Source organism: Phacochoerus africanus, chromosome 15, assembly GCF_016906955.1.
Source record: "Phacochoerus africanus isolate WHEZ1 chromosome 15, ROS_Pafr_v1, whole genome shotgun sequence".
NCBI lineage: Eukaryota > Metazoa > Chordata > Mammalia > Artiodactyla > Suidae > Phacochoerus > Phacochoerus africanus.
Window position 1 is genome coordinate 113,430,659 of NC_062558.1, and position 24,344 is coordinate 113,455,002.

At 53.3% G+C, this 24,344-nt stretch overlaps 1 protein-coding gene across 6 annotated transcripts; it reads right to left on the reverse strand.

Annotated features, from left to right (window-relative positions):
- Nucleotides 1–9,773: 9,773 nt before the first annotated feature.
- On the reverse strand, nt 9,774–23,369 carry LDB1 (LIM domain binding 1). Of its 6 annotated transcripts, none has more exons than XM_047760211.1 (11): nt 23,061–23,369; nt 14,815–14,917; nt 14,645–14,689; nt 14,462–14,537; nt 14,259–14,361; nt 13,912–14,084; nt 13,317–13,439; nt 12,926–13,009; nt 12,715–12,838; nt 12,375–12,517; nt 9,774–11,655 (listed from the first exon to the last, which is right to left on the reverse strand). In XM_047760211.1, exons 1-11 carry the CDS (start codon nt 23,083–23,085, stop codon nt 11,425–11,427), a joined length of 1,230 nt encoding a protein of 409 aa, XP_047616167.1. In that variant the 5' UTR covers nt 23,086–23,369; the 3' UTR covers nt 9,774–11,424. The 6 variants fall into 6 exon arrangements, with proteins under 6 accessions (XP_047616167.1, XP_047616166.1, XP_047616165.1 ...); XM_047760210.1 differs by having other exon boundaries at nt 12,369–12,517; XM_047760209.1 differs by having other exon boundaries at nt 12,369–12,517; nt 14,645–14,706; nt 23,061–23,083.
- Nucleotides 23,370–24,344: the final 975 nt, after the last annotated feature.

The window sequence follows — 24,344 nt, forward strand, 5'->3', positions numbered from 1 at the left end:
CTGGTTTCCTACGTTCCCTGAGCCACTCTGGCAAATTAATCAAACCAAGGAGCGGGCCATGGCAACCTGCAATTACTAGCCAGTGGGTCAGAAACACAGGTAACAACCTGGAGTTATGACTGGCATATGAAATGGAAGGCGGTTTTATAGGACTGAACCCTTAACCTGTGGGATCTGATCTATTCTCCAGGTAGTGTCAGAATTGAGTTGAACCGTAGGACACCCAGCTGGTGTTGGAGAATTGCTTGATGGTGTAGGAAAAAAACATAATGGAGATACCCATGGTGGGCGATCCACATGTTGTTACCCAGCAAGGGCCTGAAGTCTGGGGGAGACAGGATGATAATGAACCACCAGAGCTCCCAGCCCTCCTAGTTCCCCTGCAGGCAGTTTCCACCTCGCCCAACAGGTTGGATTGGATTCTTCAGATGGTCTCCTATCCATAATAAGTGTTTATACCCATGTCCTGGGAGGTAGAGGGAGCAGGGGCAGGATTCAAGGAGTAGGGGAAAATTTGAGGGAAAAGGGTTTCCAGCCAAGAAATCCCTGGGGAGAAGGGACAGAGATATGAGATTGGGTGAACTAGTGCCTCACATCTGTGATTGTGATGCCTGGAATCTGACACTCCCATGGGTGTAACCCAGGCTCTCTGGGAGGCTGGGATTCTGGAGTGGGGGTGGGATCTGAGTCTGGGACACAGAGAAATTCCCAGGGGTGGAGGGAGGGTTAAGTCTCCTCAAGTGCCTGAAGGATGGACTTAAGGAAGGAGCAAAGGTTGATCCAACTATTTCCAAGGGAGGAGCTGCTGAAGGAGGTGGCCTCTTACAGCTGCTGATTGCCTATGACGTGGGTGTTCTAGCCCCTGTCTCTAGCTTCCTGAGACAAGGCAGGAAGGAGAGGGGGAAGGAACTCAAGGCCAGGTCAGAAAGTACAGAGAGGTTGGCTGAGGGAGTCAGTAGAGGATGGGTAGGGGAGTGGAAATTAGGAGAAGATGGACAGAGGTGGGGAGTCAGGGATGAGAGAGGAAAATGGATGAGAGATCAGAGGCAGGTGAGAGGAACCACAGCACAGGGGTACAGTAAGGGGCTGGGTTTGGGGAGTTCTGGGTGATGAAAGGTTCTTGGAGGGATTGGGGCCCAGAAAGTCAAAGTGGGGAGCAAGTTGCACAAGGTGAGGAGGGGTTACAGGTTAGGATGGGATCTTCCTGAGGAGACCAGAGGTCGCTCCTGGTCTGAGAGACTAGCATTCAGACATGAGGGGTGGGATCTGAGAAGGGGAAGGGCAATATACGGAGGGAGCGTGGTTGTGGCCAGCAGGAAGCAGGCAGATAGGAGGTGCTGGGAACCAGACTGATGGAAGGAACAGCCACTGCAGAACTCACATAGGCAGCTGTACAGGATGACACCAGACAGGAAAAGCACCAGACCCAAGATGAGGGCAACCCCCAGGTACAGTTATGTAGCCAGCCTCATATTTCAAGACTGGAACGGATGCTGGAGGGAACATGGGGTTAGGTTCGGCCAGACATCCAAGTAGCTACTCATACATCCTATCTCCTGTGTACACAGGACAGGGATGGCACTGAGGTGGTCTCTGAAGACCAAACTTGCAAACAGAACTCCCCATTATCCTCTTGTCCCCCTGGCTGTCCTTGTTTTCTATGTCCTCACACGTCTAGGTCTAGGTAGGGGAGAAGGCAAAGTAGTGAGGCAGAATGGACCCAATTAGCCAGCATCTCCTGGACAAAGGGAAACAGCCTCTTCCATGTCTCTTCTTACCTCCTCCAGAAAGCATCCTGATGTACTTTCACGGGACAGAAAGTCTCCGATGGGGTGCTCCAGAGCCTCTCCGCTTTACTGTTGGACTGGTCTATTTGCAGTTTCCTAGCTCCTCTCTCATTCCTCCACTCTAATCCTCCCACACATCCTGCTTCAGGGTCCCAGCCATTCCCACTCCTGTGGGCTCTGAAGCATCTCCTGGGGTGACCTCCCAGCAGTGAGCAGGCTGGGAGAGGGGAGGGTGGAGGGACTGTTCCTGGTCTGACAGGTGGGGAGGGACTGAGAAGTTTTAGCCCCACGCGCCCCCATCTCCCGGTGCCTCAGGGCGTATCATAAAAGCTAAACTCTACTGAAAGCTTACTCTGTGCCAGGCCCTTTTTAAACGCTCTATATCAGTTCATCCTCCTAACAACCCTCTAAAACAGGTGTTATTATTACCCTCATTTGAGAGATGAGGAGACAAGCTCAAAGAGATTAAGTAACTTGTTCAGGGTTACCCACCTCTGAGGGGTTGGGCCAGGATTCAAAACAGGGGTGTCTCTAGCAAGAGCCATGCTCTAAACCCCTGTGCTGATTATTTCAGGGATCTCGATGTTAGTTCATGGCCCTGGTGTCCTCGGTTCCTCCAAACCTTAATACTGGCTTCCATCCTTCCCACCTACTCACTCCCCCACCCAGTAAACAGCTAAATTATAGCTACTCTCCTGCTTCTCTCCCCAGTCCTTCTTCAAATGCCTTAATTCAGGATTCTGTCTCTCTCCTTTTTTTTTTTTTTTTTTTTGGGCTACCTCACGGTGTGTGGAGTTCCCAGGCCAAGGATCAGATACGAGCCACAGTCATGACCTAAGCTGCAGCTTCGGGAACCTGGATCCTTAACCAACTGTTTGGGGCCAGGGATTGAACCTGCGTCCTAGAACCCCCATGATGCCGGCAATCCCATTTCACCACAGCAGGAACTCCAAATTGGGTACCTTTTTTTTTTTTTGCTTTTTTTGCTTTTTTTAGGGTCGTGCCCTCAGCACATGGAGGCTCCCAGGCTAGGGGTCTAATTGGAGCTGCAGCTGCCAGCCTACACCACAGCCACAGCAACGCCAGATCCGAGCCACATCTGTGAACTTTACCACAGCTCATGGCAATGCCAGCTCCTTAACCTACTGAGCAAGGCCAGGGATTGAACCCACAACCTCATGGTTCCTAGTCAGATATGTTCCCACTGCATCATGACCGGAACTCCCCAAATTAGATACTTTAAATGGGTGAATTGTATGGTATGTAAATTATATCTCAATAAAGCTGTTTTAGGAGTTCCCGTTGTGGCTCAGTGGTTAACGAATCCGACTAGGAACCATGAGGTTTCGGGTTTGATCCCTGGCCTCGCTCAGTGGGTTAAGGATCCAGCGTTGCCGTGAGTGTGGTGTAGGTTGCAGACGCGGCTCGGATCCCGAGTTGCTGTGGCTCTGGTGTAGGCCAGTGGCTACAGCTCCGATTCGACCCCTAGCCTGGGAACCTCCATATGCTGCGGGAGCGGCCTAAGAAATGGCAAAAAGACAAAAAAATAAAATAAAATAAAAAATAAATAAATAAAATAAAAACTTACAAGTTTATCCTTCCACACATACTTCTAGAAAGGCGATGACTACTACTTCATCTTATTTTCTTCTAATTTTATTTGCTTACATTTAGTTATTTAATCTTGTACAATTTATTTTATAAGTTAGGATCTTTTTCTTTTAAGTTGCTAATAGCATGGACTTCATGGCTCCCTACTTGAGCCCTCTTCTCTAGTCTCATACACCATGCCAAACTAATCTTATTAGGGAAAAAAAAAAAAAATCGGAATTCCCATAATGGCTCAGCAGAAACAAATCTGTATCCATGAGGGCACAGGTTCGACCCCTGGCCTTGCTCAGTGGGTTAAGGATCTGGTGTTGCTATGGCTGTGGTGTAGGCCGGCAGCTGTAGCTCTGATTCAACCCTTAGCCTGAGTGTTTCCGTATGCCTCGGGTACAGTCCTAAAAAGAAAAAAAAAAATCTAACTAGGTCACTTCTCTTTTTAAAAACTGTTGGTGTCTTCCCACTCCCTATAAAATTTCCTAAACTTCTCAGCCTGTCATTCAAGACTCTCTACAATCTAGGAAGACTATGCAGGGGCGTTTTGCTGATTCCTTCTCTCCTATCCAGCCAAGAACCCACCATTCCCTCCCCTGACCTTGCTGCTTCAGTACCTTCCCTAAAGTTACCCCTCTACTTAGAATGTCTGCTCATCCTTGACAAAATTACCTGTCACAGGTCCACCTCCCTTCCATAATGACAATGAATTTCACCTTTAGCAAGAAGTCTTCTCAGATCTCTTTGGTCAAAACAAATTTCTCTCCCTATAAGTCAATAGTACTTTGCAGATTTCTAATCCTGCTCCCTGATGTGTTTTTACCCATATTGTGGCCAGGTCTGACTTTCCCCTGTTCTGGGAGTTTCAGGAAGGCAGGGGCCAGGTCTTATTAATGACCTGCCTTACTTAGACCCTGCAGTGAAGTCCATTACATTTAGATGTAATTTGAAATCCTTGCTATTTCTGGATCCTTAAGCAAGTTGCTTGGCCTCTCTGGCCTTAGTTTCTGGCCTTTAGAGTTCTCCTGTTAATGGGAGATAATAACAGTACCTGTAACACAAAATTGTGATCAGCTTTCAAAGAAACAATTGACATAGAGGACTTCTCAAAATACCTAGTGCAGAATGAATGTTACCTGCTATTATCATCGTCATTGACACCATGGCACTATCCCATCTGGCCTCAGCCTCTCTCCTGCCACCATCACTTCCCCTTGTTCACCAGGCTCAGAACCTATGGGTATTCTATTCTTCCAACTTATTAAGCACTTCCTAGCATCAGGTCCTGTTTCCTTTACCTGAAATCCTCTTCCCCATGCTTTTTACTTGGTCAAGTTCTCTTCACCCTTCAAGACATGTGATACATAACTTCTTTAGAGAGGCCTTCTTTACCACACTGGTTTAAACTGGACTCCCTATTATATATTTAGGAGTTCCCTGGCAACTTATCAGTTAAGGATCCTGCCTTGTCACTGCTGTGGCTCCAGTTTGATCCCTGGCCCTGGGAAATTCTGCATGCCATGTGTGCAGCCAAAAAAAAAATCCTATTACATATTTAACCTATACTATTCCGTTCTATATAAATTGTAATTGCATACATATGCAACTTTGCGGGGGGGCTACACCCACTGCATACAAAAGTTCCTGAGCTAGGGACTGAACCCATGCCACAGTAGTGACCTGAACCACACCAGTGACGACACTGGATCCTTAACTTGCTAAGCTACCAGGGAACTCCACAACCATTTTTAAAATATCTATTTCCCTACCCAATGTATAAATCATGTTTTTCTTGTCCACTGTTTTATCTCCAGCTCCTGGCATATTATAGATGCTCACTAAATATAGTTTGACTGGCTGAATTAATGGAGAGTAGCTTATATAGCAGGTAGTCAATAAATGTTTGAACTTTAATGCAAATTAACCCTAGATCCTCTGCCATAGGAAAAGCACACAGACCTGGACTTCAGAGGTGGAAACATGAGTTTGCAGAGATCATAACTAAATATATAACCAAGAAAAAGTCTGCATGTGTACAAGAGGAGATAGGAATTAAAATGTTCATAGGAAGTCTTATCACGATAGCAGAAACCATGATAGAAACAACCCAGATGTCCAGTGACAGGAGAATGAAGAACTGTGGTATAGTCATACAATGTGGTAGAGTCACTACACAGCCCTCAAAATGAATGAACTACAGCAATATGTTAACAATATGAATCTTAATAATGTTAAGTAAAAATAATAAGCAGCCAAAAACTATATACTCTATAAGATACTATATACTCTATAATAAGATTTTTTTAAAAGACTTTAAAATTTAAACAACTAAGATAAACATATAAAAAGGAAAAAAGATACCTTGGGAGAAGGATGAACTTCAGTTATTTCCAAGGCCCTAGTTTTCACGTGATGGGTTCTTTGTGTGTGTGTGTGTGGCCTATGGAAGTTCCCAGGCTAGGGGTTGAAACAGAGCTGCAGCTGCCAGCCTACGCCACAGCCACAGCAACACCGATCTGAGCTGTGTCTGCGATCTACGCTACAGCTCACTGAGACGCTGTGATCCTTAACCCACTGAGCAAGGTCAGGGATCTAACCGGCATCCTCTCAGATACTAGCTGGTTTTGCTACGGCTGAGCTACAACAGAAACTCTCTCTGATGGGTTCTTACAACAGTACTATAATTAAATAAATGTCCTGTGCGTTGGGCAATGAAAAGAGTGTGTCATGAAATAAGGGTGTGATTAATCTAATTCTGTGCACCTGATATCCATTAAAGGCAAAGGAGAGAAATTATGCTTACTTTCTCCATGTAGCCTTACTTGTCTGGGGGCCATGAGGAAAGATTCTTCTTTTTCCCCAAAGCTCTCTGAGACTTTTCTCCAGGGACTGTCTCTAGGTTCTCCTCCTGGAGAAGTAGGCTAGTGGCATAGAGGTAGGGCAGGGAGGGGAATAACCCAGGGTTTAGCTACTTCATGAAAAGGGCCCCAGATTTGGTGGGAAAATAGCCCCTTCCCAAGACTGAGTAGGAACCTGGAGGTGTAGGTCAGCTTCCATTCCCATTCAGTTCCCCCCATTCCCTGGGGTAAGAACCGCAGAGTATGCAGTCTGCCCCCATTTCCTGTTCTGCTTCATTGAAGACCTCAGGGTGGGGTGGAGAGGAGCCTCAGAGGTGGGTTCTGAAAATAGGACCGTGGCCACATGGTATATTCTGGGTACTGGACAGATGAGACAAGTGGAGGTCAAAATCACCATCTTTGACATTCTGCTTGGAACTAGAGGGCTACTGACTCAGCTTTTTACACATTCCCTTCTTTTTAGCCTGGCCCAGAACATGCCCGGGGCATCCTCAGCACCCCCTACCACTCATCTCCATCTTCCCTGTCCTTCTCTTCATCCTTTAGGCCATAGCACCTAAACCCATATTCCCACCTCTACTTTTTTTTTCTTTTTTCTTTTTCTTTTTTGGCTATCCTGTGGTACATGGAGTTGCTGGGCCAGGGATCAGATCCAAGCCACAGTTGTGACCTATGCTGCAGCTGTAGCAGTGCAAGATCTTTTTTTTTTTTTTTTTTTCCTTTTTAGGGCCACACCTGCAGCACATAGAAGTTCCCAGGCTAGGGGTCAAATCAGAGCTGCAACTGCTGGCCTACACCACAGCCACAGCAACACAGGATCGGAGCCACATCTGCGACCCACGCTACAATTCATGGCAACACCGGATCCTTAACCCACTGAGCAGGGCCAGGCATCAGACGTGCAACCTCATGGATACTACACAGGTTCATTACCACGGAGCCACAACAGGAATTCATCGTCAGATCCTTTAACCCACTGTGCCCGTCTGGGATCAAACCTGCATCCTGACACTGCAGAGACACCACCAATACTGTTGTACCACAACAGGAACGCCTCACCTCTACTTTTAGCAATCCCCCAAATGAGGCCTTTCTCTGTGAGGGGGAAAAAAAAAGGATGGGGGGAGTCCCTGGGAAGCAGCTCCAAACTTTTCATCTTAGAGGAAGGGGTTTGAGGTCAGAGTGAACAAGGCTGGGCTGACTGGGCTAGAGTCTTACCTTTGGAGAAAGGGATAGCCATTAGGCCAGACTGAGCTCAAGGTATAAAAGGGAATGGGGATTGTGCTAGACTAGACCAGCTGTCCTAAGGACGGGGCTGGAGATCAGGCTGGACTGGCGTAGGAAACAAGGGGAAGGGACTGGGTTCAGGATGAGCTGGGAGTCTGGGAGTCTGGGGGTCAGGGCCTGGGCCTCTGCAGTGGAGCTGGCTGGGATACACAGTTGGCTGAAACAAGTTTTTCAGCATCACGCTGGGCCTGGGCCTAGGCCCTCACCTGTGCCTGGAAACAGAGGGCCTGAGTGCTTTTTAGGGCTTCTCACTTTCCCCACCCCAGCAATTCCTCCTAAACGAGGGCCTTTCCCCAGAGGGGCCGCTGGGGCAAACAAGGAGGAGCCAGATCTGGAGCTCCAGAGGAAGTCACTGGCCACTGTGTTTCCTGAGTTCAAAAAATGGGTTCCCCTGTCTCTTTGGCCCACTCCCTTCCCCCAAGAAGTGCCTAGCAATCTATCTCGCCCCTTGACCGCCCCCCTTGGATCTCTCTTTTTTTTTTTTAAGGGCCGATCCCGAAGCATATGGAGGCTCCCAGGCTAGGGGTCGAATCAGAGCTCTGCAGCCACAGCAACACGGGATCTGAGTTGCGTCTGCGAGTTACACCACAGCTCACGGCAACGCTGGATCCTTAACCCAGTGAGCAAGACCAGGGATTGAACCCGAATCCTCATGGATCCTAGTCAGGTTGGTTAACTGCTGAGCCATGAAGGGAACTCCACCTCTCTTTTGGAAACATACACACGTAAAGAATGTGAACTGCAAATGCTGAAACCCAGCCACATGCCTGCTCCAGCAGTCCCATAACCCAAACGAGCCATGCATTCAACAACACATCCTCTTTTAAATGCTTGTAGCCTCCGACTCACACCAAGCAGTCATGCCTTCTCTGCCTTGTTCAGAGAAGCACCTGGAGGTGGGGCTGGCACTTGGCTCAATGAGTATCAGGGGAAAGGAATGAATCCAAGACATACAACATAAACAAATGCATATACCAGCCCACATACATACTCACCCACGTCTATGTTCCCTTACATACACATATACAAGCCTCTCTCGGCTCAGAAATCACTACATATTACTAGCTCAAACCCAGGCAAAAAAGGCCAAATGTACACCTAGTGCCAGACACAGATGCACTGCAGACAGGTAGTACCTAGGACTTCCAGGGTGAGTTGACAGTCACAGCTGGCTGGTAAATGTCACCCAGTCAGATCAGGGCTGCAGAAGGGTGGAATGTGTGTGTGTACAAATGCAGGCCTTGGAGTTCTGAGGAGCTGGGTTGGAAGCAGGGCAGGGTCAAGGTTAACTGCATGGACCGGAGAGGGGGCCAGGTGGGCCAGGCAGTCATTTCCTCTGGTTTCTGTCAGCTTGGCTGGGGGTGGGGTGGGGTGGGAGGATTTGCACAGAGATGCAAGTGTGTGAGGCCTTACTTCAGACCCAGAGATATTAGGGGGGGGAACAGTCTGAGGCCTCAGATTCCCTGGCCTTGGATGAAGATAAAGGAGACTGAGCAGGGGGCTTTGCAGGCTAAGAAGGTACTCCACCTCCAACCCACTGCAAGGTCTATCTTGCCAATCTTTTATAACGGTGAGGAAGGAGGGGAATTGGGGAGAGGAACTATCTGGAACCAGAGTCTGAAAAGTGCTCTACTTCCCCTACCATCTCTCTGTGGAGCTTCAGGTGCTCCTAGCAATAGCGCTTAAGCACACTCCTTCCTCTATGCTCCCACCCAAAGCCAACAAGGAGACAGCCCCTAGTGGGCTATTCCTTCCCACCAACGGTGCTAACCTCAGGGGAGACTAGTTCAGATCTCAGCTGGGCTGGTAGGCTAGAGGCCACGTAGGGGAAAGGGATCTCACCAGTGAAATAGGGATGGAGTCCCCCACGCATTCAAACACTCAAAGCTCCTTCAATCTAAACCCTCTCCTAGGCAAGTACCCTCCCCTGCTTCTCCCAACAGCCTAATCCAGGGCTACCCCAGGAACCCAGCCTCCGGAGGACCATCTGTCTGCAGCCCCATGACAGTTAGGGCTAAGGAACAACAGTCCTGGGGGTGCCTGGAGGGATACAAGGCAGCCTGGGCCATATGAAGAGCAACACCAGAAGAGTGAGGGAAACGTGAGGTGGGAATGAGGGAGAACTCATAAGCCCCATTCATACCTCCTCCCCTGTGACTGGTCTTAAGGACTACAGGAAGGAGGAGAAAGGGTCTGTTTTGGACTGAGTCATTATAGGCATCAATGACCAACCAAGACACTCTCAAACCGAAAAGTCTCTTTATTGATCGGTACCATACATGACTCAAATGGCCCAAAAAAAAAAGAAAAAAAAAGAAAAAAAAAGAAAAAAAAAGGGCATTACAGGTGGGGTGGGACATCCATCTTCCCTACCCCTTTCCTCAGCTCCTGACACAAAAGCCTTCCAATTGTGGCAGCTGGAGTGGAAGAAACAGGGGACCCCAGAATCCAGAAGGAAGAGTGAGGAGAGAGGTGGTGCCAACACTTCTGGAACTGGCCACAGGAAAAAACAGCGAAGCCACAGAGCTGGACCCAGACTCATGGGACCCTGCTCTTGGCCTCACCCTGGGCCTGGAGCCTCCACATGTCCAACTGTGAAAGAGAGCTGAGGAGCCTGGCTGCCTCCCCATCCTTCTGTGAAGAAGGTGAGGGAGGAGATACTGGGGGATACTGGGAGTAAAGAGCCTTTACTTCAGCTGGGGGACAAAGGCCCACCGTTCCCCGGGGGGCCTAGAGCTATGACATCCTCAGTGGTTCCTACCCCTCTGTGAAAGGCAGGAGAGGATGAGGTGGGCAGTTTGAAGAGTTGGGGTAAAAGAGTACTGGAGAGTGGGTGAACCCCTCCCCCACCCCACGGCTGCCCAACGGAGACAAAACCAAAACACACAGCGACAAACTAGGCTGCTTGCTTCCTTCCCGCCACGCTCCCTAAGGGAGGGAGCCTCCCCCGTCCCCCATCCAAAACAGCTGCTCTAGTGGAGGACTTGTTAAGACTATACACACCACGAAGGGAGGGGGCTGGGGGCTGGGAGAGAGCGAGGCATAAGCACTAGGAGGGCAGCCCAGAGTCCTAGAGGAAAGAGACAGAGACAAGAGTGTGTGTGTTGGGGGGGTGTCCCAAAGGTGAGGCCATCGATGGCCCCCTACCCCATGGCATGCCTTCCCCACTCCAGTCAGCCCAGAGGAAAAGGGAAGAAAGATGGCCAAGCGTCTCCTTGGTCTGCAGCTCTCATTTGTATAAAATGGTAATGCCTACCCCCTGCCTCCGCCTGGGCCCTGAGCCACCCATCTTCCAGGTGTAGGGAGGTAGCTGGACTTTTAATAAGGGGAAGAGGGGGGACATGAGTGACTTTTTTTTTTAAACTTACATTTTTAATAATATTATTTAAAAAAAAAAAACTTGGAGCTGGGATAGGTGGCAGAGGGAGGAGTCCAGAGCTTTATCCCTCTACTACCAGCCACCTAAGGGGAGGGTGTGGGACAGGGGCATTCAACCAAGCCCCACAACTTTAAGTCCCTAAGGGCTGTGGGTACAGACAACCCCAGGCTTGAAGGGGATGGAGTCAGGAGGATGGGGGAACCCAGAACCCGGGATGAGGATGGAGGCAAATGCCCTGGGGGGTGGTCAGGACATTTCTCAGAGGCCCAGGTCCACGTAGGCATCCACGGGAGTACCCCCTTCCTCCCAAAGGTTCTGCAGAGGCCAGCCCCAGCCCAGGGCCAGTGGGGGGGCAAATCTTGGCACCTGCCCCCAGCGAGTCCAGGTCCTCCCTGAAGTGGGTGGATGAGGCTGCCCATTTTAGATGCTCAGTCTCTTCATTCTGCCTTCTGCTCCCTGGCGCTGCGAGGAGTGGGGCAGGCAGGCAGAGTGCTGGGTGGCCGTGGCAAGGCCTTTACTGGGAGGCCTGTGACGTGGGGTTCTCCGATTTGCTCTCTTGGCTGGATGGAGGCTTGCTGTTCCAGGGGCTGTTGGCGCCCAGGGCGGGGGAGTTGTTAAAGCTGTCCTCGTCGTCAATGCCGTTGGCCGCGTCAAACTGGGTGTTCTCCAGCCGGGTGATGAGCCTCTCGTCCTCGTCCCCGAACTCCCCGCCCATCAGGGTGGGCTCCCCCACCACCATCACATCCTGAGAGTGGCGGAGGTCCCCAAACATAATCGGGGCAGGGGCTCGCCCGGCCCAGGGTAGCAGATACCCCCAGAGCCCCAGTTCCCACCCAGGAAACTCAACGCCCCCACCCCCTATTCATACCCCAGTTTAAAACCACAAACTCCTCTGACACCCTCAGCCCCTGGAATCCTTCCCACCGAAGAACTGCAAAGCATCGCAGCCTTTAACCCTTATCCACTGGATTCTGGGAGAAGTCATTCTACTCCTCTAGCTCCCTAGTTCATCTCTTCAGAATTTTAGGGGGCTCCTAAACTTCTGTCCGCATGTAAGAGGGAGCAGATCAAAACCACCAGTGGGGGACTCGTGTGCATGGGCATGTACAGGTACTCTAGATTCACAAACATTCATGTCCGTGTGTCCCTCTGCTGACATGTGTGTCTCTCTGATGGCCTGTGTGCCCCTAAACTGTCTGTCTTCATCATCCATATGATCCCATAAAGCTGTCCCTTTATGTCCTATGTTGCTATGTCTGAGTCTGTGTGGTCACAATCATGCATGTGACTGACAAGGGACCCTCATCAGCGACAGCAGTCAGCCCATGCTGGCAAAGGACACTGGGAAAAACTGTCTTTGCTTCTATGTCTGCTGGGGAGCTCAGGATAGGACAGGGTCAAGGGTTAGGAGTCAGAGGTGGGGCAGCCCAGAAGAGAGAAGAAAGCCGAGATGCTTACAGGTACCTGGCTGGAGAGGGCGAAGGTGCTGGCTGGGCTTTTCTTCTTGCTGTTGCTGTTGTTGGTGTTGCCGCCCCCCGAGCTCATGGTGCTGCCCCCTGACATCTTCCGTTTCCGCCGTTTGCTGGGCTGCTGCCGTGCAGGCTCCGCTGTGCCAGGGAAAGGAGACTCAGGTGGGGTAGGGCCCTGGGCTCCTTGTTCACATTCTGGCTCCTCAGGAGCCGGAGCCTACCCTGATCCCAATCTTGAAGACCCAGGAGCAAGGCGAGGGCTCCGGGAGGAGACGCACAGCGTGGGGAGCAGCATCAAGTCCTGGAAAGAGCAGGTGCAGGTGCAAGGCACTCACCGGGGGGTGCTACCATGCGTTGCCACTTCTGGAAAAGGCAGGTCTTGAGGCAGTCACGGGGGCTGAGGCTGTAGGTCTTGTGGCGGGACATGAGCTCCTGCATGGGCTCGAGTATCACACAGAGCTGGGGGGAGATAGGTAGTGGCTTGTCAGGGGACAGACCGGAAGCGGAGATCAAGTGGGATGGGGCAGAAATTGTGTCATCACTCACTCGGAGGTAGTTGAGAGTGGAATTGGACAGCCCACATCGGGTGATATTTTTGGAGAGCTGATCCAACATTTGGGGGTCCTGGGCCTAGAGGAAGAGAAAGACAAGAATATTAGCACCCAGAGTTAACCCAGTGTGGCAAAACCAAAAATGAACAAACAAAATAAAAAACAAGAATACTAGCACCTGGATTGCATCTGCTCACACCTACCCTATCACCTGAGCCTCGTGACACCCCCGAGAGAGAAAAGGGGCTACTATGTAAAAACCCGTTTTTCAGATGGAGAAACTTCCGCTCTCTCTCTAGGGCCACGGTCGGGAAATGGCAGACTTTGTTCCACCCTTTTCGCCACCTGCCCTCACCCTTGCATCTTAAGTTCTGCCCACAACTCACATGCATGGCAAGGATGCTGCGGGGAATGAGCTCCCGGTGCTGCCGGATGCTGAAGTGCCATGTCTTTATCCGCATCATGTCATCAAACATGAACTCCAGGTACAACCGGCCCTCCACACATACCTGGAAACAGTGTGTCACAAGTCTGCCCACCTCCTTGCATACCTGACAGTACACCTGTTCTCTTGTTTGCTTATGACTCTCTCGCTGCGTACACTCCTGCCACCTGAACATAAAACTGGGTACATAACTGACACGGACGGTCTCTTCATATCCCCGCCACACACTGGGCCCTTAGAGAGACACACACACACACACACACACACACCACACACAGAGTAGCAATGCCTAACAGACTCTTGTAGCCACTGATACATGTAGCAGGCTCTTGTTCACTGGTGTCCCCTTGCAGCCCAGAAAACTGTCATGTACAAACTCAATGCATCTGCTAATATCGCAGCCTGTCTGCTGCCCTCCGTGCTTATCTTGCCACTTCCCATCATGCCTCCCTGGGGAACAGTCAAGTACATTTTTGGGAGCCAGGAGGGGAATTGAACCCAGGTACTTCAATCTTCCACCTCAGCTAGGTGCTGACCTGGGTGAACATGGGTTTGCCGTGCTGGGTCACCATGCTGCCCTGGTCACAGTCGAGGGACACAAAGTTGCTGTGGAATGCCTCCTTGGGGTGCTTGAGCACATAGTACAGCTCTGTAGCACCCCCCTCAAAGATGCTGCGGAAGTAGCGTGGGATCAAGGTCCGGCCAATGGCTGCAGAGATGGGACAATCTCTTTAGAACAGAAGGATCTCAAAAGTGGTCAGGCAGATACCACCCCTACCAAGACAGATCACTTGGGACAAATACCCACTCCCAGATCTTAAAAGGACACACAAGGTGTACACTCTTCCAGCAGAATTGGCAGGACCCCCCAGAGGCCACTCACTGTATCTCTTTGGTCCATCCTCCAGACAGAAAGTGATGGTCAACATGGCATCATCCTCAAAGAACTCAGTTGTGAAAGCATCCCACCAGAGATTGTCACACTCCTAAGGAACACAGGGAAGGGTGTTGTGCATGTGTCAGAAGACATGCCACAGGGGTGTCCAGATGGCCCTCTGCCTCCCAGCTCCTTTTCCCTGGCCATACCTCTGTCCAGTTTTGAAGCCGTTTGTTAAGCTCGAATATTCTGTAGTCAGTTTGGTTGCCATATGGTGTGTGCCTCCTGGGGGAAGTACAGAAGAGAGGTCAGCAGGAGCAGAGCCTCCCCCACCATCTCTGCCTTCACCCCTGTAATAGAAAGCACCAACCTCCCCACTGGACTCCACTTACCCAATCCCAGGCTCCAGGTATGTAGGCGGGTACATGGGAGTTGGGCTGTGTAAGGGAAGAGGCTATGAGAATGGGGGTGGAAGACAGGAATTATTGGGGGGTGTCACTCCCTCCCCTTTTCAGGCATGATGCCATCTGGGGAAGGGACAGGAAGTAAACAAGAGACTCACCCCACATCCCGATCTAGCATGGTGCCGGGATGGAAAGGGGGGAAGGCGTTGCCGTTCGGGGGCTCCTTCGGCGAGTACAGCTTGAATGACTTTGAGGAACAACCTAGAAGGGAAAGAAAGAAGGGGTCCCTTGAGTCCCTCTTGGGAGCGCTCCTGGAAGTCTGCTGGACTATAGGCACAGGCACTGGTCTTCTGAAGTCACCGAGCGCACTACGGGAGGGAGACTACCCTAGGGAACACCTATCTCCACTTCTAAATCTGGCTCCAATCTTGTCTTGTTAAGAAACGAGAAATTCTCAGCCCTAATATCCAAGATCCCATTTCTTCTTATGGCTGAGCCAGGGATGATGGAATTGGAACTGGGAAGAAATGTCAATACCACAGGATAAATAAATATCCAAACACTAGAATCTAATTTTGATAAACTTCCTTTGCATCTACATTATATATTTTGTTCAATCATTACAACCTTGTGAAGTAGCAGGGTCAACTGTAACATTCCCTCCCCCCCCCTTTTTTTTGTCTTTTTAGGGCTGCACCTGCAGCATATAGAGGTTCTCAGGCTAGGGGCCAAGTTGGAGCTGTAGCCGCAGGCCTACGCCAGAGCCACAGCAACGCCAAATCTGAGTCGCGTCTGTGACCTGCACCACAGCTCACGGCAACACTGGATCCTTAACCCACCGAGCGAGGCCAGGGATCAAACCTGAAACCTCATGGTTCCTAGTCAGATTCCTTTCCGCTGTGCCACAACGGGAACTCCACATACCCATTTTACAAAATGAAGCAAATGAAAGCTCAAAAGGACTTGTCAAGATTAACAGGCAGTGCTAGGACTTGAGCCTAGATCTTCGGATTCCCATATCCTATAGTGTTTCTGCCCCTCTATTGCCCTCTGGAGACCAAGGTGGGGGAGGGTGAAGGGGGATTTTGCCAACTGCCTGCTCCCCCCTCTCAGGGTCTCAGGAGAGCAGGGGATAGAAAGATAAAGGGGGGGGGGTGCCTGCTGGGTGCCGCCCACCAGATAACCAGTTGGGCCTTCTGCCTCTCCCACCAACGGCCACTCCCTTATCAGCCCAGCCCCCTCCCCCACACCCACCATGGGCCTAGCATAGTCTCCAAACCAGAAACCCAAAGCCTTAAACCCCTTTTCTCTTCTGAGACTTGAAATGGGGGAAGGAGGTGGACGGGTCTCCAATGGATCCCATCTTAGTTACAAACAGAAAAGCAGAAGCCCAGGAAGGAGCCTAGGTTTCTGGGGGCTGTCTAGGAGGAAGGAGGCAACTGGAAAGGGTCTCTGCTTGTGTGTGTCTCTGCATGTGCACGTACGTGTGTCTCCTCTCCACCTGACCCTGCAGCACACAATTCCTGCTGTACTATTTCCTGACTGGAAAAAGTGTTACATCCATAGTTGGGTATGAGCCAAGTCCCCCTACAATGCCATTTCCCCCCTCCCCACAGGATAGGGGAGAAAACTGAAGCAAAGCCCTAGTCGCAGCTGCTTCCTCAAACCTGAGGGCAGCTGTATTGGCTGTATCTGAGCCCATCTCCAATTGAGATACAACATCTATTTTGTTCCTTGAGGGGAAGAGACAAAGGAAGACCCTGTGCCAACATGTGTCATTTAATTCTCTCCCTTGGGTCCCCTCCTCACAATACGGGCCAAAGGGGGGTCCCAGAGGGGCCAACCCTACATGGTCCCCGAAGGTGCCAGAGTCAGAGCCTGTGTGTACCTGCACACGTGTGCGCCTCATCTTGCCTAGCAGGCTTCCACCCTCGGCTCGCCCTAACATGCCTATCATGGGCTGGAACCCAGCAGCCCCAGGCAGGAGCAGGGTGCCTGCAACAGGCCCTCGCCCCATGCATGAGCTTGCAGGCCACATCCACATGCTCTCAGCACGACGCACACAGCCATCACATGTCAGTTAGGACTGAATGAGGAGCCTGTGTCCTCAAGGAAGAGTCCCACTCAGCCCCAAGTCCCCCCACTCCACAGACAGGTGGACTAAGGCCCCCCAGGAAACCAAAAGTCACACTGCCCACCAGAAGCTGGGCCTGGGCAATGAGCCTAATAGTCAGATTAGCAGATTGGGCCCTCCTCCCCCCCCAAAAGCATGACTGCTCCTGCCCCTCAGTTTCCGGGCCACTTGAAGAAATGTGTCAGCTCAAGACCCTAAAGAGAAGGGAGGCAGGACACTTCGGTTCCTCTCCAACTCTGAAAAAAGTTTCAGAGTTTCAATTTCTCTCACTAGAGAAATGACAGGCATTGCCTGGGGCCAGGTAACGGTTCAGAGGAGCTTTAAAGCCCAAAGCTCTGGGGCCTCGATTTACACCTCCAGTGAATGGACACAAACAAACTCAGCATCTCTCCAGAGCCATAGCAACTCCCAGTAGCCCAGCACAAGGGCTTGGGAGTGAGAAGAGAAGGGGAGGGAACATCACCCAGACCATCTGTCCCTGTTGCTGCCTGTCCCCAGCAGAGGGGTAGAGGGAGCAACGTGATGGGGGGGGGATGGATGTGTCATCCAGTCTTGGAGTCAGACAGAGCCTGGGCTCCCACCTTGAGCAATCTGGGAGCCCTTGGGAAGGGGGAGGAGAGAGGAAGAGCCCAGAACTAGTAAAGTTTTCACAGAATGGAAGCCGCATCCTGTGGCCTAGGGGGGCACCTCCTCCGGCTGGGCATTTCCATGGTAACCGGCCCGACCCGAAGGCAGGTCCCCTCCCTTTGGGGGTGACTATAGGTCAGCAGGCCCGAGAGCCTGGCCTCTGGGAGCTGGGGCACCTCTCTCCCAGCCAGCATACCAGGCCTGGGCCAGTCGGAGGACCTTCCTCCCACCCCCAACAGGCTTGCAGGGTGCCCAGACTTACTTACCTGGGAGAACTGAGAGGGGCCAGGAGAGGTGCGGGGAGCGGCGGGGAGCCCAGAGGGGCCCTGGCAGGGGTGAGGACTGGGGCGGGGGCCAACTTCAGCCGCTCATGTCCCGAGTGGGACAGGCAGGCCTGGCTGGGAGCTCCACTCCGCTGGCCGCACAAAGACTCGCACGCACGGCCTCGGCCCGCCCCGTGGCGGCCGCAGCCCCGGGGGAAAGTTACAATGGCCACTGGGCCGGGGGCTGGGGGCCAGGGGGCCGGCCTGGGGGGCGGGGGGCCGCAGGGAGTCCGGAGCCTTCTTTGTTTGCAAGGTTTCCCTCAACAATGGCTGCTCCGCTCTTTCCTCTCCTCCTCCTCCTCCTCCTCGGCTCTCCCCGCAGCCGCCTCTGCCTCTGCCTCCAAGCAGCCCGCCCGCCCTCCCCAGGCCAGCAGGCCCCTCCGCCGGGGCAACCAGCAGAGGCAGGGCCCGGCACTCACACGCACTCACACTCGCACACGCACAGACACACGCAGCGCCCGCCGGCTCCCTTCCTTTCCTCCCTTTCTCTCCCTCCCTCCCCGCTCGCCTCTCCGAGCCTCTCTCAGAATGAGGCCCCAGGGCGGGCGGAGGGTGGAGCTGCCCCCACCGGCCCCGCCCCCTCCCCCGCGAGGAAAGAGGAAGAGGGAGAGAAGGGAGGGAGCGAGCGAGGGAGGCAGGCAGGGAGGGCTGCTGAGAAAAACAAAAGAGAGACAGAGACGGGGAGACTGGGGAAAGAGAGGTGAAGACAGATTGGGTCTGAAGAGACCTGGATGGAGGGCAGATCTGTGGGGGCCGGGAACTAGAAGGCTGCCCCCAAGCCCCAAGGGGGGAGCTGCGGGGCCAGAGCCACAGGCATGGATGGAGGAGAGCACTCTCCTCTCTGGAGACTCCCAGTATCTTCTTTAGGCCTCAAACCTCCCCTAAATCTCTCGTCCTCTCCCCAGTGATTTCTCCGGTTGAAAGGCTGGCCTGGGCAGCCGCCCTGGGCTTCAGCCTCGGGTGAAATCCCAGAGCAGCTGGGGGGTGGGGGGGAGGCTCCAGGGGGTTATTTTTGACAGAGACAAACTCAGCCTTCTGCCTGTTAACAGTGATTGGAGGGAGGGGTCTCTCCTGGGCTCTCTGCCCCCAACCCAGCTAAGTTCCAAAGGCTGACTTAGATCTGCCTTAGCAGGACACCCCCTTCCCCCTACCTCCCACCACCACCACTGGACACAGGTGGGTACAGGGTAGAGGCTCTGTCAAAGCTGGGGAAGGCAAACTTGCCCATCTAAGGGTCTGCAGAATGGGTCTAGCCTTCTGCTGAATCTTACCTTACACCCCAGGAAAAAAAGGCATATGGTTACTGGGGTAGGACCTGTTCCCCAATGTAAGGGGGGACTCCCGAGAGAGGGGGTGTCTCTAAAACTTGGATAGTGGTCCAGACCCTATTACCTGGACAGACAGACAGACAGACAGACAGACACACACACACACACACACACACACACACACGGAGGGGTGGGGCAGGTGTGTGTCTGTGTAGTAAGGACCTCCTACTTCTTTGTAATTTGAGTCTCTACTCTCTATTCCCTGCCCATTCCCCAAACCACATTCACACACAGCCCCATGCCAGGATTCTTCATGACATACACACTGGTTGACTGTGCAATAATACTATTACACCTGGCTCTGTGAACATCCTCCACACATGACAACACATCTCACTTTCACACAAATCAGTACCTGATACACATTTCAACCTGTAATATACCTCAAAGCCCCAATAAACCCAAACCCAGCACACACACAGACACATACACAGTCTATGTCAGACCCTGATTACATTACACACTGGGACCTATAACACACATGCCCCCTAGCCCTAAGACACACCTCCAAATTGCATTACACCCCCTGAAGCTTTGATAGACTGGTACATACACATCCTAATCATTTGTTACTCAGGGACTAACCCCACCCTCTTTGAGATCTGCACATCATTCTCCATCATAGCTTGGCCATATGATGCACTCTGGCTTTCATAAACACATCAAAATCTATACTATTCAGCCAGAATGCCTACCATTATACAGCCTACTACCAGGACTTGAGACATTTGCCCTGACTCCCATATTTACAGCCCAACTCTGGGATGACTACATTCCTCCCCCCAGTGACAGAACAATTCCTATCATTTGCTTCGTGCCTTTAAACTTTGCAAAGTGCATTCACAGACAGTACCTCATAAGATCCTAATAGCATCCAGGGCCAAATATTATCCTAACTTGAACAGATTACAGTGAGACAGGAAGGCCTGAGGCTGGAACCCTGGACTTCTCACCCCACTCATACAAGCTCAGCCCTGGGGCGCTGCAGCCATTCCTACTCGCTGACCCCGCCAAGGAATGGCTACTCCAGGCCCCAACTGACTGTCTACTTGGGAATGGGAGATGAGTGTGTGCACTGGCTTCTGCCCCCGGCTCAGAGTTCAGAAGCCCCATCCAGTCTGTCTCTACAAATTTCAAGAAGGGTGCCTGAAAACAAGATGTATTAAGACTCTGACATTATTCAAAACAGGCCCTCTCCTAGTCCTCCTTCTCTAGCAAGGCTGCTCCCCTCTCAGTTCTGACTTAATTCTCCCACTTGCACAGGGGCAGTAAAGGTCCAACTAAAGAGAGCAAGTCTGAGTTAGAAGGCTCTAAAATTGGGGGGGGGGTGTGGTGAGGAGAAAGCAGGGAGCAGCCAAGACTGACAAAGGTGATGAGGGAGGGAAGATGGAGAGCTCCCCTCCGGGAGGTGGGAATTCTCAAGGGCAGCAGCCAGCCCCAGCTAGGAGGATAAGGTACCAGCACTGCCCCCTGCCTGGGGCCCCTGGGGCTCCCTGACCCAGGCCTCCAGTGTGCCTGCCCCCCTTCCTTTGTCTGTGCCCGGCCTCCCCGTTGGCCTGGCGCTCTGCCATCCTCCTCTCCTGGCTCCCAGCCGCCACCACTGCTGCCTCCTCCCCTCCCCCTACTCCTCCCTTCCTTAACCCTTCGGAGCCACATGCTGCCCCAAACAGGCTCTGGCCCCTCAGCAACCTGCCCAGCCCAGGGTGATGCCCCTTAGCAGAGGTTTTCCCTGCTCCTGGTCAAGGCCCCAGAAGCTACTCCACACCCCAGGAGCACTATGGGAGCTAGATGTGTGTATGTGTGTATTTTGTTGTGTTTCCCTCCGCGTGTGCATGTGTGTGGGTCTGCGTGTGCTCTGGCTTCCCTCAGTCACATGTGTGGGGCATGTGCTGTCTCTGCCGGGCTGGGGGAGGAGGAGCCGGGAGACAGCAGAGCACAAAGGAGAGACTCAGACAGGCAGGCAGGCAGCAGGCAGGCGGACTGCCAGGGAGCCTGGGCCCCCACCCCAGGGCTGCTCGGGTTGGGGGGGGTGTCTTTGGGCCTGGACTGTACATGCTGCCACGATGTTCCTGTCCTGTGTTCAACCATGTGCTCCCACACACCCATGCAAGCCTGGTCCCCCTCCCTTACCCCAACTCCTACCATTCCCCACCCCGAGGCCACTCTCATGCCCCTGCCCAAGTGGCTCTCCTTGAAAGCTAACCTCCATCTATCCTCCATGGCATCAATCCATAAGACTTGCTCACATTCAGGAAAAAGACTCCCCACTCCTTTGCCCCCTCCTCCCCAACCAGACCACCAAACACACAAAAGGAACATGCCTCTTGGGGCACTGACTGAAGGTGTCCCCCTCACATACACAGGTCCTTTTCTGTCCTCATGCTGCTCCCAGAGAGACTGAGAGGGAAACTTTCTCCCTTCTCCTACTGGACCCAGGCACCCTACCCCATCTTCAAGGCCAAACTCCCACCCACCTCCAGCCTGACAACCTAACATACCCACCTACTGTCAACTATTTGTAGGAAATTATAATCAAAATTTAAGACTCGGTGCTTTAGCTATGCTTATGTATTGTGATGGAAGATCAAGGCCATGGGATGAAATGGATGGATCTAACAGGGTACCACTATGGAGCAATTATAAAGAAAATACACACAAACATGCACACCAAGCTGGTAGGAGGAGGAATGATGGGGCCAGGCAGGATTCCAGCTTGGCAGGCTCTTCTCTCTCCTCCTCTCCCCCACCCTCTGCAGCAGGAGCCAGGGGTTCCCACACCCGGATATTCCAGGATCCTCAGGCTCTACTAGCCCTCCCTCTGGGCCCCATGCCCCTTAAATGTCAGCCTCAGCAGGCACTTTAAGTGTGTGCCCAGCCCAGCCCAGCTTGGCCTGGGTCACATGATTTTCAAGGAAGCTTTCAGGCTGGCAGCTTCCTTTGGGGATTGTGTGTTTGGCAGGGGGTGTCCAGTTGTGGAGTATGGGCCTCCCAGAGAACAGGGCATGTGGAGGGGCAAGGATCCAAACCAGGAACACCTGACTTTCAAAAGAAAGCCAATTCCTGCCTGGGACAGGACAGGAGGAGGTTCTACTGATAATTCAAGAACCAAGAGTCCTGGAGATGGGTATAAACCATTTTCTGAGGCCCTCTGAAGACTACCTCTCCTGTCACATGGCCCCTCTCTCTCCTCCTGGCAGAGGCTCCTGCTAGAGCCTTCTTCCTCCCCAGGAAAGAACTCAGATCCAGGCTACTACTGGCAAGAACTGATGTGTTTTTGAGGCAGGGATCTGAACCTAACTAAGCCCTCTCTCTGGGGTCAAGCATTGCTCCCCTCAACTCTGACAAGTCACTCTATTTCCCAGCCTGCCTGGGGCGGCCACATCCCCCCTCCCACTAGGGCGGAGATGCCAGACCCGAGGGCCCAATTATCTGCCCCACCCCCCCCAACCTCCTATCCCTGAGGAGGGCCAACCTTCCCTAGCAACAGGCAGGATAATTTGGAGGGGGGCAAGATGGCCCCCAATCAATCCCTCCTCCCAAACACGGAGTTCAGAAACAGCCTGGAGGGAGGTGTCACAGAATGTGTAAGAGGGAATAGGCAGCAAGGAAGGTGGGGGCAACCCAAACCAGCCAATCACAACTCTATGATGACCTGAGGGGGGGGTCAAAAGTCCAGACTCACTTCTGATTGGCTAACACCCTGGAATTCTGGGAATTTCAGCCCCCCCAAACCCATCCCCAATTAGCCTCCCCCCCAAAAAAAACACACACAACCTATCCCCAGCACCTCTTCCCCGTGCCTCTGGGCTGCTGCGCATTTACACAGTTGGGGAAAACCCTCCCCTCACCGAGGGCCCACACACCCCACACAGCCCCCGGCCACCGCCATGCCATCGACGCCCCCCCCCCACAAGTTCTCGCCAAACAAGGGGTGAGGGATCGGCTGGGAGGGTTCGGGAGGGAGGGGCCGGGCGGCCGCGCGCCCCACTCACCAGGACAGGCACAGCCCACTGACATCTTCACATCGCCCGCCGCTGGGGGCCCAGCCGAGTCACGGTGCCCGCCCCGCGCAGGGACAGGCCGGGCATGAGCCGCCGCCGCCGCCCGCGGCCCTCGCTGCCCTCGCGGCCGGCCCGGCCCGGCCTCGGCCCGGTGCGGGCGTCCCCTGGCTGCAGCTAGGGGCCTGTCAGGCACGGAGCAGACAGGAAGGAAATCAGGCAGGAAGGCGAACTGCCTCTGCGTGTGTGCGCGCGGGTGTGCGTCCCCGGAGTGTGTGTCCGTGTGTGCGCGTGTGCGTGTGCGTGTCTGTGCGCTCCCGCCGCCCTTCCTGCCGCCGCCGCCGCTCGCCCCCCTCTCGCTCTCGCGCTCCTTCTCGTTCTCCCTCTAGCTCTCGTAGGCGCCCGCTCTCCAGCCCCCGTCGGGCTGGGCCGGGCTTTATTAATATGCTAATTGCCTGCTAGTGGGAGGGGAAAGCCGTGTCAAAGTGACCCAGGCGGGCGCGCTGCTAGCGGCGACGTGCGTGCGCCGCGCGGCGGGCGGGCGGCGAGAGGCCGGCAGCGTTCTGGGCTCGGCATGCATGTGACGCAGCTTTTATAAAAGGAGACCGAGGCAGCGACCCCGAGGCGGAGAGGGCGGGCGAGGGGGGAGGAAAGGAGGCGAAGCCTCACGCAGTGTGTCTGTCGTCCGGGCGCCGCCGAGTTGGGAGCGTGGAGGAGCCGGAGCGGGAGCCGGGGCTAGGGAAGGCGGAGCCAGGGTGAGCTGTGAGGTGTAGCTCTCTCTCCACCCCCGGCCGCGCTCAGGGAGGGAAACCGGACTGCCGACCCCCAACCCCTGCTCTCTGCTGAAAGCCGAATACTTATTCTGGAAGCCCCTGGTTCTACGCCCCGATCCCTACCTGAGTGGGGAAAGCAGCGCTACCTTAATTCTTGTAGCCACCGTTGGCGCATCTCCCCTCTAAATTAACTGCCCCTCCCTTGCCTGCTAAACCAGTTGGGACTGCAGCTAAAAGGGTTAATTAGGCGAGATCCTGGCCCTCCCCCGCCTAAGAGCCTGAGAAATGCGTTTTGCAGGCGGCGGGGGGTGGGGGGGAGCAGAATGACCGCCAGGTTGGGCTGGGGAGGGGGGACTCCGCAGGCCATCCTTCCTCCGAGCAGACTCTGACTCATCAGTCAAGACGCTCTCCTCCCTCCCCCTTTTTCCATCCAGTCTTGGCCTCCCTCTCCCGGCCTCCCCCCTCCTCTGGAAGCTGCTTTCCTTGAGGGCCTCGAAGACTGGGG

What these genes read in the sequence shown, in the direction of transcription:
- LDB1 (XM_047760210.1), bottom strand. Translation starts at nt 23,085, where the DNA reads ATGTCAGTGGGCTGTGCCTGTCCTG. An exon ending in AGTGGGCTGTGCCTGTCCTG is followed by an intron (nt 14,918 to 23,060) that starts GTGAGTGGGGCG and finishes TTTCCCTTCTAG; the next exon opens with GTTGTTCCTCAAAGTCATTC. An exon ending in TACCTGGAGCCTGGGATTGG is followed by an intron (nt 14,538 to 14,644) that starts GTAAGTGGAGTC and finishes TACTTCCCCCAG; the next exon opens with GAGGCACACACCATATGGCA.